This window comes from Zophobas morio, unplaced genomic scaffold, assembly GCF_036711695.1.
Source record: "Zophobas morio isolate AGI-343-1 ecotype UQ-CSIRO unplaced genomic scaffold, CSIRO_AGI_Zmor_V1 ptg000004l, whole genome shotgun sequence".
Taxonomy (NCBI): domain Eukaryota; kingdom Metazoa; phylum Arthropoda; class Insecta; order Coleoptera; family Tenebrionidae; genus Zophobas; species Zophobas morio.
Genome location: NW_026972109.1, coordinates 9,399,386 through 9,419,204, shown reverse-complemented (window position 1 = coordinate 9,419,204; position 19,819 = coordinate 9,399,386). Strand labels below are relative to the sequence as shown.

The window sequence follows — 19,819 nt, the reverse complement described above, 5'->3', positions numbered from 1 at the left end:
TGGTACTCGAAGGGAAAATTCTTTCATTATGACATCTCTAAAGGATATAGAAAGTGTCAAAAGTGGAAGGGGAGTACAACCAAAATGCCCTATAGGTTGTCTTATCAGCGTTTATTCATAACTGCTGCTAATAACATTTAAATAACAGTACTTTATTCATCTTAATAAAATACAATATGTACAACCTTAGAATAAAGTTAAAATTTTCTCCGATTTCATATAAAAATACTGTTCACATTTGAGAAGTAAATAAAATTAAAACAGACTTAAAAACAACTAAACAACTACAACTACCCTAATTCTTCACATTGGCTTTTTTGATTTCTGTGTCGATATCGTACTCTGGCTCACTTCCCACATTGGAATCGTAGTACGCATAATCGTAACTGGCATCTTTAACTTTCTTACTACTCGTGTTACCCTTGTTTTCTACTGGCCTAGGAGTCGACTTAGGGTAATCTGTAACCTTGGGTGTGTTCGAGCTTACAGAAAACGGTCTGGGACTCTCAAAATGGGGTTTTTGCGTGGAAGGAGAAACATTCTTGGTAGTTTTTGAGTACTCGTTCCTGCTGCTAGCAATATTTTGACTGTGGGCCGTCTTCAAGAACTCGTCGTCATTCTTGTCGTACTTGGAGTTGTAGGAACCATCATCGTACTGGGTTTCGTCATATCGGTTAGAACGAGCTACTGGTGTCGTGGAGGAGATTTTAGGTACTGTGGGAGTGTATTGGGTGAAGGGAGTAGTTCTGGGAGTACTGTGTTGTTGTTGTTGTTGGTTGTTGTTAGTCGGGTTGTTGTACTGTGTGGTCTGGTGCGAAATTTGGGTATAACCAGAGTTCGTGCGTGGCGAAAACGTTGATGGGTAGTTGTTGTTCTTGTTGTTGTTATTGTTGTTGTTGTTGTTGTTGTTGTTGTTGTTGTTGTTAAATTGTTGTGACTGAGTAGGAGCTTTGTTGTATTTGGGAGCAAAAGTGGTAGGGTAGTTCTCGGTTTGTTTGACAGGTGTTGTAGCCTTCTTATTAAATTGGGTCGAATAATCGTTTTTGAAAGGAGTAGTTGGGTAGTTCTCCTGTTTGGTCTGTTTCACTTTTGGAATGTCGTAGTGAGTGTTGTACTGAGTAACTTTAGGAGCTTGTGTGGGGTAATTTTCCGTTGGTTTACTCTTAGGGGCGTTGTTGTATTGATTATTAAACTGGTTGTTCCTACTGACTGGGGCTGGAGTTGGGTAATTCTCTGTTGGTTTACTCTTTGGAGCATTATTGTACTGATTATTATTATTATTAAACTGGTTGTTCCTGTTAGCCGGAGCTGGTGTAGGGTAATTCTCAGTTGCCTTACTCTTAGGAGCATTGTACTGATTATTGAATTGGTTATTCCTAGTGGCTGGTGCTGGTGTGGCGTAGTTGTCCGATGACTTACTATTAGCACCATTGTTGTACTGATTATTAAACTGGTTGTTCCTACTAGGTGCAGCCGTGGTTGGGTAGTTCTCCGTCGATTTCACTTTCTGAATATCATACTGATTACTGAACGGACTATTCCTGTTAACCGGAGCTGGAGTAGGATAGTTTTCCGTCGATTTCACCTTCGGGATATCATACTGCGTACTGAACGGACTATTCCTGTTAATTGGAGCTGGAGTAGGGTAGTTCTCCGTCTGCTTCTGAGTAAATCTAGAACTTGGGTAATTCTCAGTAGCTTTGTTGTATGATTGCTTAGGGAAATTGGTAGGGTAATTCTCCGTTTCCTTCTGAGGAGCTTGAGTAGTAGGATTGTACTGACCGTTGTTGTACTGGGTAGTTTGTCTATTAGGAGGACTATTGTACTGTTGAGACTGCTTGAAAGGAGCTGGAGTACTTATGGTGTAAGAAGGAGTAGGAGGATTCTGATTTTGTCTGAAGCTGTCAGCGTTATTGTATTGTCTATCGTTGTACTGATTTTGCCCATTTCTCGGCTTATTAGTTTCTGCAAGACTAGTAGTAGAAACGGGACGATGAGTCGTTGGCACGTAGCTACTTCCAGCAAAGTTGTTAACAAATCCAGTAGGACGGTGTGGTCTGTAGGTTTGTGCTTCGACTTGACGGTTTTGGGAATCGTTATTTTGTTCCTGACGGTTGTTGTTACTCTGCTCCTGGCGGTTGTTGTTATTTTGACCTCTGCTTGACTGCTGGCGGTTGTTTTGATGATCGTTTTGTTGACGATTGCTTTGGAAATCGTTTTGTTGACGGTTGCTTTGGAAATCGTTTTGTTGACGATTGCTTTGGAAATCGTTTTGTTGACGATTGCTTTGGAAATCGTTTTGTTGACGATTGCTCTGGTAATCGTTCTGCTGGCGATTGTTTTGAGAATCACTTTGTTGACGATTGTTTTGATTATCATTGTGATTTCCTCTGTGGTGCTGCTGGCGATTTCCACTCTGGTTGTCGTTTTGAGCAGGTCTGCGACTCTGTTGGTTGTAATTTTGATTGTTATTGTCATTTTGTGCTGGTCGTCTTTGTTGGTGGTTGTCGTTTTGGACGGGTCTTCTGTTTTGTTGGTTGTGGTTTTGATTGTTGTCGTTTTGGGCCGGTCTTCGAGTTTGTTGGTTGTTGTTGAACTGGTTGTTGTTGTTGTTGTTAAACTGGTTATTGTTGTTATTGTTGTTATTATTGTTAAATTGGTTGTCGTTTTGCACAGGTCTTCTATTTTGCTTTCTCAAAACCTTCTTCTTTTGGAAATTGTCATTATTTTGGTTAACATTGACATTGTCATCATAATCGTCGTCGGTTTCTTTACCACCGTTTCTGTTGTTGAAGAAGTTAGAGCTGCTGGAACCTTTAAAGATATCTCTGTCGTTGTTGTTGTTGTTGTTGTTGTTGTTGTTGTTGTTATTATTGTTGAAGTTACTTTGTGGCTTGTTCTTTCTAAGTTGATCTTTCTGTTGATTCACCCTTTGGGTCTGATGGTCTCGGTTAAGTCTAGCGTCACCAGATTCTGCGCGTTGTAGAGCGAAAGTTTCTTCATCTTCACCATATTTCACCGCCTTTGACTCAAAACCTAGAACATAGATTTTTTTAGAAAACTAATAGTGATTCGGTGATGAATATCAAACAAACTTAAGTAAATTCTACTAAGTGGGTGACTAACATGAGTTGCAAACTAGAAAATCTGAAGAAAAGTGTTGACAAATCATACAAGTAATCGAAAATTGCTAAAGAAGCTCTAAGCCTCACGACCCAGATCCTATTTACCCAAAACCCACAAAATTGATATTTCAATCTGTTTCCAAATCGTCAAAACCAGATCACCAATAAATCACATTTTCGTAATTCCGACGACATAACAAGTTTAACATTTCATGCAAGACACACGAGCTCGTTAAAATCTTGCATCGTGTGCAATACTCACGCCCGACGGCTAAAGAAGCTGCAGTAAACCATCAGGAAAAGTGAAAGTTTAAATACCTGATCCGATGCGGTAAAGGTCGAAGTTATCGCTAGAATAATACAATGTGGATACGTCGCAGTCGACATCCTCCCATTCGGCGCAGATCTGATGGTCTTGGTCGAAAGCCGTCCCGTTGGGACACAGGAAGCGGAAATCTTGCACCTGGAATTGCCCAACATAAGTTTAAAAATCCAGTGGTCATTTTTTGGACTTACTCCGACTCCGGCGACTTTTACGCAAATGTGGAACATTTGGCACATGGTCTCGACATCGGCGTAGTAGCCACCGAGGATCTTATCCCTGCAGGTGAATTGGGTGTCGGGCATGTTTTCCAGGCTGTAGGTGGGGAAAGGGCGGTGGTTGAGGAATTGGGAGCACGTGCACCCCAACAACCCTGGAAAAAAAGATAAACGGTTTTCAAAAAGCTGGCTCCGGGTAGATCCGGGAGCTACGGTGGCGACACCTGCTGACCGTGATAGATGGGTACGAATCCGGTTATGTAACCGTGTTGTAAGATATTAAAATATTCAGTTGAGTAATTTGAGGCGAGATGAGATCGTGGATTTCGATAAAGGTGAGAATTATTAATTAATTTATTTATGCGGGTTAATTGAGCCGGTAAAATAGGTCTCTGTGAATGTCACGTGTGATACCCAGAGACCATACGATTCTTCTCGGTTGTTTAAAATAGTTAAGAAGTTAATGAGGGTCACATCGTGTGTAAGTATTGTATGAAGAGTCAATTGACTGTGTAGTGTAGCAAAAGGGATTTCGTCATAAAAGGTAAATTATGTTTATTTCTTCAATTTAGAAGCAACTGAATTTACGTAACCGCTTTGTGAATATTTTTAAAATTGTGGACAAATTAAGCTCGTTTAAACTGGGATGAATGGAACAATGGACTAAACTGTCATCTTCAAAAACAATGTAAGCAATTATCACACGACCTGGCGTCTTTTTGTCTTTTTGTCTTTTTTGAACGTAAATCTTACTTTTTTAATTACATAATGAGCAAATAATAAAAATATGATAATTGAAAATGTTTCTTTGGGTCAATTGCTGTTATATAAATTGTTATAAATAATGAGGGCATCGCTCTGCTTGTTCATGTTTCATTAGAAACAAAAATGGAAATTTTGCTAAATTAACATAAAGAAAACTTCCCAAGTAATTAGGTACTATTATATAATTTCCATACACCAAAAGTCGCACTCCGTGTTATAACAATGCGATTGTATTTTTTTTCACATAGTGGGAAACAATTCGAACCCTTAAAAAATTTGAAAAAATCCACCACTGGGAGTACCGGCAACAATTGGGACACTCAACACCCGCGGCTATTCCAAGTTCACTACCACTTTATCTACTCACCTATAAAAATAAGTACACTAACACCCTTCATGATGGTAAGCCACCGAATAACTGAAGAGGCACTCAGATGTTTCTTGAAGATGTTAGTGAAAGGATGTCCTCTGAAGAGGGGCTAAGGCTGAGTCTGCCTAGTTGGGGGGATAGCCAAAGAAAACTCTCGGTTTCTACAGACAAAGCAGAATCCGTTTAACCGGCGATCTCAAGGACGCCGAATAAATTAATACCTGATGATAGACGAGGGCTCGGAGATGACAATTTTCGATAAAAATAACTGTTGAGAGGCAACCTGTTTGCGACCTTCACTGTGTGCAGGAATATCAATCAACATCGAGAGGTGATGAGCAAGATTTTTTTACCAGCCTTCACCTTACTTAATAAATTTAAATTGGACAAACGTGAACCGTGTTCTGACTTTTTGATTACTTTTGCGGTGAATACAGAAATAGCCCAACCCTAGGAAAGACCAAGTTCGCACGACTTTCGTTCGATGTCCTCAAATTTTTTCTGTTTTTAACGATGCTAAAAGTGCACCGGCCTGGTGACATATTGCTAAAAGTCAGTACGGTAAACAGATCGAAGAAGAGTGAAAGTGAAGCATTAAGGTCGTACGAAGTCGTGATTTTTTCTGGGTTGGAAGACCGCGAGGATTGTTCCCGTGTGAACACGTTTTAGAAGTTAGAATGCGGATTTGGCGCCCAAGGATTGCGAAGAGCTGGAAATGTGCAAAATTGTCTAAAGGTCACTGGGTAGACACAACGGGATATCGGTAGCAGAAATCTTATCTAAACCTTGGACTCCGGCGGAATTCTTAATAATCAAAACAAGTCAAGACGTGCTCCGTTTACTACTTTTATTGGTTATTATTCCATTACAAGTTAAATAAATAGTTCTATGCTAGTAAACATAAACAATTCTGTCAGAGTTTGACAGGTTGAGTGCCGTTGAACCCTTCGGTCGTCACGTTTGCCGGAGCCAACCCCCCTTGATTGGTTTGTATTTCTGGGTTTTCGGTCTCTATAGGTATGGAAGGATCCGGTACTGCCATGGTTGTAACACAAAACTTGTTATTCTCGCTGGGTGGTAAAGTAACGTTCTGAGGTAAACTCGTAGAAGCTCCTTGAAGCGTCATACTCGTCAAGCAAGGCAAATTAACCGTTGTTGTATTATCAGGGGTTGTCTTATTCTGACACAACGGATCATTAGTGTCCATACAGGGAATCGTACTGTTCACACACAATTCCCCGGCATTATTCGGACAAGGAGAAGCTGTTGCTATAGTGGAAACACACAAAATCTGGCTATCTTGGGTGCAAATCGCCGTAGTACCTGGTACGCAAATGTTGGTGGCATTTTCATTACACAAGGTTAAAACGTTGGCTGGAAGACTAATCTCCTCACGTTCTTGCGGTTGATTATAAAAATTGTATACTTTATATGGCCTGCTGACTAATCCTGAAACTAAATACCAAACGAAGAGTCCACCCAAAACGTTTCTGAAGGCGTGTTTGCCGAAGAAACCTCCGGATTTCTTCATACCATAGCCACCGTAACCACCATAACCACCGTAGCCACCGTAACCACCGTACCCGTGTTTCTTTCCACCGAACATAGACCCCATTAGTCCAGTTTGCTGTCCGTAACCCATGTTGGACTGTGGCATCTGTCCGTACCCCATGTTGGACTGTGGCATCTGTCCGTATCCCATATTTGACTGCGGCATCTGTCCGTACCCCATGTTGGACTGAGGCATCTGCCCGTACCCCATATTAGGCTGCTGCGCGTGGGGATAACCATACCCACCCATATTATTTTGATGGAGCCCGGGATTCTGTACCGGGTACGGTTGTGGGTTGTAACCTTGCTGCACTCCGTGATTAGGATACCCATATCCGGCTTGCCCGGAATTCTGTGGGTACATCCCGGAATTAGGGTAGGCAGCACCTGCATGCTGTGGGTTGGGTGCTGCGTGGGAAGGATTCACGTTCTGCTTCTGGACGTTGGTTTTGTCCACGTCCCAGCCAATGGGTCGAGAGTTGGGCGCACTTTGCTGCACATTTGCGGTTTGTTTCTTCACTTCGGGTTCTTTAGGTGCCGATGGTTTCGGTTGAGTTACAACCGGTTTCGGTTCAGGGGAGCTCTTGCTTTTGCGCGTCCAGAAACTCGTCGAGCTTCCGGATGAGCCGCGACTACGACCTCTTGAGCGTTTCGAGAGGGTAAAATTTGCGAGAATTAATAAGAGGAGGATTAAGGAAGTTTTTAGTTGCATTGTTACACTTTAACTGACAGGCCGAGTTGGATAATGTGGAAGAAAGGAGAGGTAATTGGAGTTTCCGGAATGACAAAGTTCAAGATGATAGCGGCTCTTATTATTTGATTAAACTTAGTTGTTGCGATTTATTCATGAGGGATAAGTGGAAGTTGTTTGTCGTTTCGGAGACTGATGATTTACGGACGTGGAGGAATGGAGGGTTTGGCGGATGGTGCTGAAGAGGTCTTTCAAGGTTAGGGCACACTTGATTAGAACAGTTGCACGTGGGGTTGTGCGGAAATTTTTGCAAAATTGCGAACGATGAACGACACTTATTTTGACTTTAATTGAAGTATCACTAATGTTACTTAAACTTTTTTCAATTTATTATTATTATTATTATTTTGAAAAATCACTACACAACTTCAAAAAATCGCAACCACAAAGGATTAGTGAAAACGCAACACTCGAGTAAACAGTTTTTATTTTCGTTATAACCAATTCAAGCTTTGGACACCCATCGCGGTCGTTTATTTTCCAAAAACAGGACGTGCTCCATGGGTTTCATCAGCTCCTCTTGATTTTTGCTCATGCTGCTGAAGACCCATCTCGGCTTTTTCTCCTGGAGGGGTAAAGCCACGGCCTCGTCGCTCGTCCCGGTTGACAACATCCACTTCCAGACGTTCGTCAGATCGGCCCAATGTGTGCTACCAAACGACAGTTTAGCAAGCGAAGAGTTGCATGGAAACTTCACCGGTCTGGATTGAACTACCGTGGAATAGAGTAACAGGAATACGAACGAGTTCAGGTACATTTTTGGGACACGCACACTTAACTGTTGTTGGAGCGGGGTCTTTCAATAGAGTGGATAATGAAGAAATGCACTTGAAGTTTAAGTGCATGTTGACCCAAAAAGCTTATTCTTGGAAGTTCTTATCAATTAAACGCGTTGATGATGGCATGCTGCGTGATTTTCACGGTTAGAGTTTGCGGCCCTCACCTTTCTGCCCGGATAATAAAAATTGTAATAGGTTTGACATTTGGTATTTGAGGAAGATTGCTCATCGTGGAAATTACTTCAACGTGAGATTCCTGAACGCTGAAATAGAATATATAAATAAGTGTCGCGGTGATCTCCGCACCTACTGCATTAATTTTAACAAAAAACGCTTTCGAATGCAGACGTATGGTTTCACCAGGAAGCGGATTTATGACGATTGTTTTCGTGCGACAATTGATTGGTTGTGATCATAATTAGTTGTGCCGTGGCGAGTAATTAACAGAGGATAAAATTTAGAAAGCTGCGTCAAGTACGACACGAGATTATGAGTGGTTACATGCCCGATTAACTAATACGTAATTCTTCGGATCTATAATGAAAATATTTTAATACCAAGGTTCTTATGTAAAGATGTCAGATTCTCACCGATTCGGCGCTTTCAAAACAAAGCGCCTACCCTTGAAATCAAATTTGCATAGATAATCACATGTTATTGTTGTCTAATTGAGTTGTCTTTGTGTCGTTTTTGTTTTTCTGAAATAAAGATAATTTAAAGTAATTGCTCCAACCTAGATAACACTCCTTTCTGGGCTAATAAAACAATCGTGATCGTCGGCTTGCGTAAGAGATCATTTGATGATGACTTCCATTACGAGGATTTAATTACGGAGGTCTTCAATAATTTGATAAAAAGCTCTTCGACCCTAGTGGGAAAAATTATCTTCCTCCTTTCGTACGCCTGCAATTTAACCTTTAGCTATTTTTTATGCATCAATTTATTACGCTTATAGAAAGTAGTGAAATGGTGAGAATTGCTTTTTAAACACACCACATTGTTCGATATTGACGAATTCGTAATTGCGTAAAGTCGCAGAGGAAATGCTTAGTCTCGAATTATAAGTATTTCGCAAAGAAGAGGATGCGAAGTTTCTAACTCTCTTACAGAACAAACCGCCGATTTGAGGTAAAAACAAGTACAGTGTATTAAATGTCAAGCGTTAAATAACCGTCAGCGCACGCAATGTTGCTCAACGGTCTGGACAATGCAGATGGATGAGAAGAATTTTCTACGATGACCTAAACATTCCTAACAGATGTTACCCAAAAGTGGATTTCCTACTTGCACAACACCCACAATACAAAACCCGAAGAAGTAGATGACCTTGTTGATGCGACATCGTAATCTAAATGGTAATGATGGAGCTCCATTTTCGAACTGATCACTTAATTGGCAAAAAATTGGTTCATGGTTTGATTACTTCAACGTGTTATGGATTAATCTTGATTGAAATTTAATGATGTACCTTTGAACTATGGTAGCAACGCGGAACGACGAACAGTAGGCGTCTATTAATTTACTAATTATTGTGTCCTGATCTCAGATAAACAAACTTTCAGACTTTGCTAATTCTCACCACCGAGGGTGAGTGCTTTCTAATCCGGAAGGAAGATGTGGGAGCCGCTCTTCACCCATTGTTGAAGAAATTGGTAAAAGTATCCCACCGGAAAAGCGATCTGTCAACAATGTCTAGATCTTCGTTACGCAACACTTGTGATCTAGAATGTTGCGAAACTCAATTAGGCACAATTCTAGACAAATGTGTGGCCCAGATGTACCCAACACATGTAGTGTTGCATGGAACGAGATAAGACAGACGAGTTGGCAAACGTGGAATGGTTCTCACGACGTTTCGCCATGGATTCTGGGTTCGGTTTAATTCAAATTAAGTGTTTGATTTGATTAGTCGATAGATCGATTGGTACTTGATAAAACATGGAAGGAAGAAAAGGGAGACGTGCAATGCAACTGCATTGCGCCACGTTAACAATAACGAGTTTTGAAAGAAATCCAGCATTGTATTGTTTAATTAATGTCAAGTATTTGCAACGACCCAATTTAGGATTAGACTGTCAAGGCGATTCGGATGTCGCTAAAACGTACAAGAAGTACCGGTTTACAAATATTTCTTAAGCGTCTTGCATTTACTGAAGCACTGACGAAATTAAGACTTAGATGTTATCTAACTTCGCTGTCGAGAATCTTCGAGTCGTGTTACATTTACCTACTTTCGATTTCTTTGCAAATTTATTAATTCAACCTCCATTTGTCGTTCCTGTTCACTTTCTTCACGTTGACAAACGGTTCTCTAATTGCATTGTTGTATTAATTTCCATAACAGTTATTAATGTTGTAATCGCTCGTAACTATTAAATAATAAATCAATATCATTAAACGTATTTGCCAACTCATCTTGAAAATATCCATAAGTGATCGGACGAATCTTGCGTAACTCGAGGCGATGTTATCGAAGGTTGTAATGTTTATAAGACGGTCTGCGAGCAGCGGCTTGTGAAATCCATTCTTATTTGGTGGATTCTTTGGTTTCTTTGGGTTGTATGTAAAACTGCAATTTGTTCGCATCATGTGCGAAATGGCTCTAAATAGAGCAAATCGAGGCCAATTTGCATACAATTGTCCTCGAAACACACCTTAGAGGGGTGTCCTATTGTTGAAAAGTGGAAGGTCGAGAAGATGTCACTGTTATGTAACGATGAAGATTTGACTTGCTGATTTTTTACATTACCCTTTGGATTGTTGTTGGAATGAAGACGCATTCTTTAGGGGTCAGCAATTAAAAATGTAGGTTTGATTTTATAGACCTTGTGAAAGGTCTAAAGTTTCGGGTAATTATTCTATGATTAATTATTAACAAATTGTAACAGAGTTAATTTGAATTACAAATTTATTGGGACATTTCCCGTCGAGAGATAATACAGGTGGCAAGGACGGTTTTTGTCTTTAATAATTATGGTTAATTACATTAATGATGCAATAAGTGAGGAAAACGCGCAAAATATTCTAATTAATAAAAGTGTAGAAAAGTGGCTAAATGGTGTCGGAGAAACCAAGTACCAAGATGGGTAAATAGAAAATGTTAAAATAAACAAATTTGCAAGGTTGTCTGCTATTTATCTGTGATCTTTAGTGGCGGAGTGTCGAAAGAACAAATGCGGGAACATCGACATCAGATTGTTAAAATTGTAAGTGAACTTAGATACGAATCAACACTTGTAAAGAAAGAAACAACGAATCTGATATAAGGCGCTCGTGTTTAACTAGAAATTAAAAAGAGCGATAAGATAGAAAAACCAAAACACAAAATGTACATACGAAATTCGTCAAACAATAAAACAACAAGTTTTTTTAATTATACTTTTACAGAGGTGGCTTGTGAAATTATTCTAGCAAACTAGTAGGTAGTAAAACGCCAACATCCGGTTTCTCTTCCTTCGAAATTTATTATACAAATAATATGTAAATATATTTATTATCAATATAGACATAGCAAAACAGCAATTAAATTTTTATCACTTCACGTGTCTTCAAAAATTTATTACTTCATCTGACAACATTGTCAACAAAATCATATATAACATAAAATTTATCAAAACCGTTTGGCGAAAAGCCCATTTTTTATATTCTCGACGCAGTGACAGCTCACTCGCACAGTTAGAGAATACTTACGGAAGAACCACTCCGCAAAAACATACAAAAAAAAAAATGGGGACGGTGGACAGACGGACAGACAGACAGACTTACAGACTGACGGAAACGGGAGACCTATTTCTTCGTACTCTTGGGGTCATGAAACGTCGAGAAAATGTAAAAGTAGAGAGTCGGCCGACGGACTTGATTACAAGGAAAATTCCCTGAAGTAGGGGGACATTTTTCTGGTTGACAGGACTAATTCCACGAAAATTAAAATTTGATATAAATAATGAGGTCCACTGATATTAAGCCATTTTAAATAGCTCCCATCATTTTTTACACTGTAGCTTTCTATCAGTACCTATGCATTGTTAAAGATAGTTGTCGACATTTATTTAAATCAACAAGATTTATTGCTATTCGCCTCAAAAACAGATTATGTATTATAACTACAAGGACTTACATTTTGCCCTTTTCACAACAAGAAAGAAAAGATGTTTAAAATGGTAAATTTTTGTAGGAAAGTATCGATTTTGCAATTAGGCTCCGCCCCTCGGTCTGACAACCAATGAAAAATTAATCGCAATTGAGCTTGTGGTGGATATGGGTGGGGCCTAATTTTTAGCTTGTTTTTTCTTAATATACATAGTATTCTTTGAACAACACGATACTCAAAAATATGGTTTTTATTTCTTGTAGAGAAATAAGGATTTTGCAATTACGATATTATAATTTTACGACAAATAAAAAAATCGTCACAATTGAGATAGGCTGGGTGGGCAGGGCTTATAGTTTGTTTTTTTCGTAATATACGTAGTCGTCTTTTCAGAACAAGAAACTTAAAACTTGTTTAAAATGGTAAATTTGTAGAGGGAAATGTCAATTTTGCAATTACGCTCCGCCTCTCGGTCTGACAACGAATGAAAAATTCATCACGGTTGAAATTGAGACGGATGGGTGGGGCCTCTCTTTTGGTTTTCTTTTTCAATTAATACATTTAGTTTTCTTTGTATAACACGATTACTTAAGAACATACTTCACATGGCAATTTTTCGTAGAAAAATAAGGATTTTACAATTAAGCTCCGCCCCTCGGCTCACGATGAATAAAAAGAAATCATCAGAATTATTTTGCTTTTTTTATTAATTATACATAGCCATCTTTTCATAACAAGAAACTTAAAACTTGGTTAAAATGGTACATTTTTGCAAGGAAATATTGATTTTGCAATTATGGAGCGAAGCCTAATTGTAAAATCGTTATTTCCTTATATAAATTTTCCATTTTAAACATGTTTTAAGTTTTATCTTGTGAAAAGAAGTCTACACATATTAAAACACAAAGGCAAAACGTAAGCCCGCCCACCCGCCCCGTCTCAATTGTGATTAATTTTTTTATTCGTCGTAAACCAAGGGGGCGGAGCTTAACTGCAAAATACTTATTTCTTTACAAAAATAAAAAACATGTTTTTGAGTATCGTGTTGTTCAAAGAATACTATGTATATTAAGAAAAAAAGACAAAATATACAACCCAGCCCACCCACCCCACCTCAATTGTGATGATTTATTTCATTGTAAGTAACTTAAGACACGTTTAAAATGGTAAATTTTTGTAAGGAAAAATGGATTTTGCAATTAGACTTCGCCCCTGGATTTGCCAACGAATGCAAACTTCATTACTATTTAGATCAAGGCAGTTATGGGTGGAGCTTAATCTCTGGCTTTAATTTTTTTCTAAATATACATAGTATTCTTTGAATAACACGATTCTCAAAAAATGTCTTATGTGCTATTTTTTTTGTGGAGTAATAATAAGAATTTTGCATTTAAATTCCACTCTTCGGCTCTCGACGATTAAAAAAAAAAATCATTACAATTGAGATAGGGCGGTTGGGCGGGACTTATAGTTTGCCTTTTTTTTTTAATAAGTGTAGTCATCTTTTCACAACAAGAAACTTAAAACATGTTTAAAATGGTAAAATTGTATACGGAAATATCGATTCTGCAATTACGCTCCGCCTCTCGGTTTGACAACGAATGAAACATTCATCACGTTTGAGATCGAGACGGATGGGTGGGGCTTCCCTTTTGGATTTCTTTTTTAATTAATACATTAGTTTGCTTTCTATAACACCTAAGAACTTATTTCACATGGTAATTTCTCGTAGAAAAATAAGGATTAATTAAGCTCCGCCCCTCGACTCGGGATGAATAAAAAAATCATCAGATTTGAGATAGGACAGGTGGGCGGGGCTTATATTTTGCCTTTTTATTTCTTAATATACATAGTCATCTTTTTTGCAAGGAAATATGGATTTTGCAATTATGGGGCGTAGCCTAATTGCAAAACCGAAATTTCCTTATACAAATTTTCCATTTTAATCATGTTTTAAGTTTCAAGTTGTGAAAAGAACATATTAAAACAAATAGGCAAAATATAAGCCCGCCCACCCGCCCTATCTCAATTGTGATGATTTTTTTTATTCCCCGTGAATCAAGGGGACGGAGCTTAACTGCAAAATACTTTCTTCGCTACAACAAATAAAAAAATATATTTTTGAATATCGTGTTGTTCAAAAAATACCATGTATATTAAGAAAAAAAGACAAAATATACACCCCAAAAATTATGATGATTTATTTTGTTGTTAGAAACTTGAAACACGTTTAACATGGTAAATTTTACTGAGGAGAGAAAATATGGAATTTGTAATTAGGCTCCGCCCCTAGGCCTACCAACAAATGAAAACTTCATTACTATTTAGATCAAGGCAGGTATGGGTGAGGCTTAATCTTTAACCTTAATTTTTTCTTAATATACATAGTATTCTTTGAATAACACGATACTCAAAGAAATGTCTTACATGATAATTTTTTGTAGAGAAATAATAAGAATTTTGTATTTAAATTCGGCTCCTTTGAGTCTCGACTATTAAAAAAAAAAACATCACAATACATACTATTCTTTGAACTATTTCTCGTAGAGAAATAAGGATTTTGCAGTTAAATTCCGCCCTCTTGGCTCACGACGAATAAAAAAAATCATCACAATTGAGATAGGGTGGGTGGGCGGGGCTCCATTTTGCCTTTTTTTCTTAATATGTATAGACTTAGTTCGACAACAAGAAGCTTAAAACATGTCTAAAATGGTAAATTTTTGTAATAATCAACTTAAATCTTCCACTTTTCTTCTACAACCTGTTTAAATACGGCAAAAGTTGAACATCAAATTTACTATCAATTTTCAGCAGTGAAGCAACGTCAGCGACAACTTCAGTGTCAACAGTGAGTTTATAAATCCCACTACTAACGTCATCAAAAAAAGATGTTTGTGGAATAGTTCCAAATCTGACAAAAATCTGAGATGAATTTTCTGCAGAGGACATAATTTTGGAAATTTTATGACTGAAGTGCCACTTGGAAGCCGCCAACATTTCCTCCCAAGAAGTGGTTCAGTGGACTACATTGGAGCTTTCCAGATTCATCGTAAAATGGTGCTATTCTGAGTCTGTTCCGAGTCTAGCGCTGTCTAAGATTTTTTAAATTGAAATTGATAAAATCGTGCTTAAGGTTCACAATAAGCTAAGCGCGACTAAACAATATTTCCATTTTATCAATTGAAAAAGGCAGGGAAATAAATTTTGATAACGTCGTAGAATATTTTACCAAAATAAAGACTCGTAAGCACGTTTAGTATTTGTTATTTTATTATGCTCAATAAAAAACCGTCCTGGGTGCCAAACCACGTTACGCAGCCACTGTCTCGACGTTTCTTACCTACTAGAACATGAAAAAATAAGTCTTCCCTTTCCACTTGTCTATGTCTACGCTTGTAGATTTTTCGAATAAAAGTCAGAATTTAGAATTAACTATGTTTATTTAGGCTACTCTAAAATATCTACAAGAAAAATGTACCAAAATATAGAACCATTATGTGAATGCGAATAATTAAATACGAACAGCAAAAAAGATGACAGGCCACTACAAATTCCTCAGAAATCATTACCTTGTTATTTTAAGTTCATGCAAGTAATTACTATCCTCAATTTTTAATTTCATGTTTCTTCTTCAATGCAAACAAGTAACTTGTAAGTGGAGAAGAGATGCAAACGATATTGCAATAAAACAAGTAGATGCATTACGACACATCTGAAGAATTCACGTGTAGGAACCTTGTACAAGGCAAGGTTGGAAGAAGTGTTAAGATAAAAATTAAAAGAGAAAGCAAACAAGACGACGTTGTATAAGCACGTTTTTCACCTGTAGGAAGAAAACTGCATCGGCAAACATCTAACAAGAAAAATACGTAAATATTATTCTTAGCGAAAGTATCAGAGAAAATGATAAAAATTGCTTTTCGAAACTCTTTATGCATAGTTGTGAGAATAACACGTAGCAGTTAGATAATAAAACCATAAAAAAAACTGTTAAATAACTTTACACTTATTACAGGTGATTTGTTAAATCGTGTGTAGGATTTGCGTGGATTTGTTGAAACATCGTCAGTATGTTACACTGATAAATGACCACGTTTTTTTTTTTTTTTTGAAAGAATGTGTTTGCACGTCACGAAAAAAACAAAATCAGAGACGACCATCACATTAAACACTAATAAGCAGTTTCCCCGGAACCGATTATCCCATTACCCGCGCATCCCCATCAAAGACCAAAGGCCAAGCCGGATCGTGCATCTCCAAGCTAAAAACTCTGCAAACAATACAAATAAGAACTCCAATGACACATTCTAACACGAAATCGATCGACCTCCTCCGCAGTCACGATCACCCATAGCTTTTGTCGAATCGGCACCCATAGTTCACCGCGTCTTCACTTTCTCTGCGACCTCTCACCCCCACGGGAAAGTCAGCCAATAATGTCATCGAGATGCGACTTCCCGATTATAATAAGTAGGATTGAGTCGTTACCGTCGTGCGTTTCAAGTAGTTTTAATTTTGTAATCAAAAATAATTAGGGAAGATTTTTCTGAGTTACGTAATTGGTGTATAAGCCAGCCTGCGATGGGAGAAGATAGTCTTCACTTAATTACCCAACTTTAATTGGAGGAGCTATAATAGATTGCGTCACTTGCTTCCTTTACATTTCCTGTGCGGACATGGCCCTATTGTCTGAACTGTGTAGGAATTTCACTTGATGGAACTGACGAGGAGGATAAGGAATCGATGATTTTGGAGATATTGAGAAGTTTTGAAACGAATCGGGGGAAGTGGAGCGGAGTTGGAAAGTGATGTGTCTGAAGCGAGGCGGCAACCAGTTATACACCATTTTTAATAGCGGGGACGGGACAGTGCAAAGACTTGATTGTCAATATTGACTTGAGTAATTTACGTAATTCCTAACTGTACTTAAGAATATTTTTAAGTGCTTACGTGTCCTGTGTTTATAACAAGGTTAAGTTAGTTTTTTCAGGCGTTATGGTAATTTTGATTTTTAAAAACTTATAACACCGGTTGTAAAAAAAGATGATATAATACATTTCTCATGTTACTAATCCATTCACCGGACTAAATTACAGATTAGTATCTACTAATTTAGAAAAGTTTTTATATGTGAATGGTGCATAAGTTGTTTGTTTTGTGAATTTCACACTAAATTTAACATTCGAATTAGGAGCAGCAGCGTTTGTTGTATTGTCTTTTGTGAACTGAATGAATTAGAATTTCGTGCTTGTATTTTGTAATTTTGTTGTTTCGTACATTATATTATCATAAATTTGGTGTTATTTGCATTTTAAACTTGTGTTCGATACGGAAAATAGAAATTAAAATTGATGGACGGGAGTTGTACTTTCAAAATTTCGAATGCATAACTGCATCCGCCTTCTGTATTCATAAATCTTCATGGTGATGCAAAGTTCAATACGTTCGAGGACAAATAATAAATGTTGAAAGTAAATAAAGAAAACTGGTTAGATAAACTACCGGGATTTGCAATATTTTGTGGTTGTATTTATGTTGGACTTATTTTCAGTCAATGACCAGTCAGTGACCGTGGAGCGATAAATCAGTCTGGTACAAAATTTTTTGTTTATTTTTGTGATTTTTATATTGTTCATGATATTGTTAAAAAAAAAGATAAAAGAAATGAACCACTTAAAATAAATTTATTTTATAACACTACGTTTTATTAATTTAGAGCACGATAATCGTTGTAAACAAGTTTTGCAACCTATAATAAAATTAACATTATTAACAGCGGCTTTTATTAATTTTAGTTTTCGCTGATAGTTAATAATATTTTTTACGACCAGTTTAAACAGGTTTAACAGACGTCACTTTATGAGTAAATAAGCTGTAGTTGGAATTTATGTGTGTATGTTAATAATTATCTGATAAATTTTGACAGTGTGGTAAAAAACCGACTTTAGAATTACGTTTGTATTTTTAGTAATTTTGTTAAAATATGATTGAGTTTAATAACAATTCGTTATCCAGGACGGATTTTCCAAAAAGAATTAATCTTCTAATAAGTAAATTAACTGAATTAATTAACAACATATTGTTTCAAACATTAATATTGAAACATTTTTTTAAACTTTTTTTTGCGTTCAAATGAGACTGTGCAACGATGAAGTGGACCGGTTTTAAATTTGCCGCGCTAAAATACTTTGAAATTGGGTATTTTTCAGGAACTATAAAGTTGTCATGTTTTGATTTATAGATTTTATTTGAAATAGTGTTACCGTTATCGGGAGGTTAAACACAATTGAGTAAATCTAAATATTATTTTACTTGTTCTTTTTACCTTAAAGAGAATAAAAACTTTATGAGTTGTTTACTATAATTATATTTATAATTATTTAATTAAACAAACATTACTTAATAAAACTCGCGCAACTTTAGCCACCATTACTTTCGCGTGCCGGTTTTTTGACATATGACATATGTCATCTCAAATTTCATCAGCCGTTATTGCATTAAAATAGCAAAAAATTTCCCGTATATGCATTAAACTAACAGTAAGTGTTTATTATCCTCTTAATTAAAACTTACGTAATTCACTTCATCTAAAAATTCATTACATAAGTTGACATAACCTCACTTTTATTCGCCTCTTGACCCTTGTTATTTCGTTTCAGAGTCAAAATGGGAAACACTGTATCCGCTGCCGAAATAGCAGCGACGCAAATTGTCCATCCCAACGCCCCCCAAAAACATGACTTTAATAAAGAGGTAGTTAGGCCCCATGGCTTCACAGGTTCCCAGATACCACCGGAATGCCCCATGCATAAAGCAGCAGCCCCCTCTGAGTGTCCAGTCCATCAAGGGGAAATCAACCCTTTGAACATGGTGGGTAGAATGTTCACGTTTGGCGGTGATAATAAAGTGTGTTTTAGATGGGGCCTGCAAACCAGGAGCCATCACCAGGCCAACCATTTTCGCTGCCAAAGGATCGACAAGTGTCTAACATTCCTAAATCCGTTGTAAAGGAAGGTGAGAGCCCCTTTTGGGTGTACCCAAGTCAACAGGTTTGTTTTCATACCGGATTGATTATGTTTGTTGTTATGATTAGATTTGTAGATGTTTTGGAATGCCATGCTGAGAAAAGGTTGGCGTTGGAAGGAAGAAGACATTACACCCAAAGACATGGATGATATTATCAAAATACACAACGCAAATAATGAACAGGCGTGGCTAGAAGTGTTAAAATGGGAAGCTCTTCATGCTAAAGAATGTGGCAATCCTAAGTGGGTATTAATGGAGTTTTGTTTACTCAGCTTATGTAAATGTTTTTAGATTGAAAAGTTTTGGAGGTAAGGCTACACAGTACAGCCCCAGGGCTAGAATCAGGTGGCTGTTGGGCTATGAATTACCATTTGATCGACATGACTGGATTGTGGATAGGTGTGGCAAAGAAGTCAGATATGTTATTGATTATTATGATGGGGGTTCAGTCAGCCAGAAGTATCAATTTGCGTTATTGGATGTAAGGCCTGCCATGGACAGGTAATTGGTGTGAATCATTGTTTATCTTAGGGATTAGAGAGATTAGAATAGGTTATTGTAATGTATTTTTAATTTTGTTTGTATGTACTTGGACAGGGTACTGAACCTTTATTAACTTTCAGCTTTGAGAATATTTGGGACAGAATGACAGTTGCCTGGTGGAGATGGAGGTATGGGGATTAATCTGCAAAGATAGTAGATGGAAGAGTGTCTTGAACCTTCTCACGTTTCGTTCATACCGTCTCGTATTTACCTTATAGCGGTAGAAGTAGACAACTGACTGTTATTATTTATATTTAATTAAATCGTTTCCTTATGGTG

General features: G+C 37.5%; 2 protein-coding genes across 4 annotated transcripts; one reads left to right on the top strand and one right to left on the bottom strand.

Moving 5' to 3' along the window:
• Window positions 1-96: 96 nt before the first annotated feature.
• LOC135140685 (GATA zinc finger domain-containing protein 14-like) lies at window positions 97-4,949 on the bottom strand. The gene is made up of 4 exons (XM_064071331.1): window positions 4,798-4,949; window positions 3,642-3,820; window positions 3,444-3,588; window positions 97-3,036 (listed from the first exon to the last, which is right to left on the bottom strand). The coding sequence occupies exons 1-4, from the start codon at window positions 4,826-4,828 to the stop codon at window positions 296-298; spliced, it is 3,096 nt and encodes a 1,031-aa protein (XP_063927401.1). The 5' UTR covers window positions 4,829-4,949; the 3' UTR covers window positions 97-295.
• LOC135140693 (holocytochrome c-type synthase) lies at window positions 4,191-19,815 on the top strand. Of its 3 annotated transcripts, none has more exons than XM_064071359.1 (6): window positions 4,191-4,209; window positions 18,631-18,841; window positions 18,889-19,020; window positions 19,073-19,239; window positions 19,289-19,498; window positions 19,621-19,815. In XM_064071359.1, exons 2-6 carry the CDS (start codon window positions 18,638-18,640, stop codon window positions 19,679-19,681), a joined length of 774 nt encoding a protein of 257 aa, XP_063927429.1. In that variant the 5' UTR covers window positions 4,191-4,209; window positions 18,631-18,637; the 3' UTR covers window positions 19,682-19,815. The 3 variants fall into 3 exon arrangements, with proteins under 3 accessions (XP_063927429.1, XP_063927421.1, XP_063927412.1); XM_064071351.1 differs by lacking the exon at window positions 4,191-4,209 and adding an exon at window positions 16,889-16,969; XM_064071342.1 differs by lacking the exon at window positions 4,191-4,209 and adding an exon at window positions 18,399-18,510.
• The last annotated feature ends 4 nt before the right edge of the window (window positions 19,816-19,819 follow it).

Coding starts and splice junctions, on each gene's coding strand:
- LOC135140685 (XM_064071331.1), bottom strand. CDS start 4,828: ATGAAGGGTGTTAGTGTACTTATTTTTATAG. Junction 3,821..4,797: donor TAGTGTACTTATTTTTATAG/GTGAGTAGATAA, acceptor CTTTTTTTCCAG/GGTTGTTGGGGTGCACGTGC. Junction 3,589..3,641: donor TAAAAGTCGCCGGAGTCGGA/GTAAGTCCAAAA, acceptor GGGCAATTCCAG/GTGCAAGATTTCCGCTTCCT.
- LOC135140693 (XM_064071359.1), top strand. CDS start 18,638: ATGGGAAACACTGTATCCGCTGCCGAAATAGCAGCGACGCAAATTGTC. Junction 19,021..19,072: donor GGGTGTACCCAAGTCAACAG/GTTTGTTTTCAT, acceptor TTAGATTTGTAG/ATGTTTTGGAATGCCATGCT. Junction 19,240..19,288: donor AAAGAATGTGGCAATCCTAA/GTGGGTATTAAT, acceptor AAATGTTTTTAG/ATTGAAAAGTTTTGGAGGTA.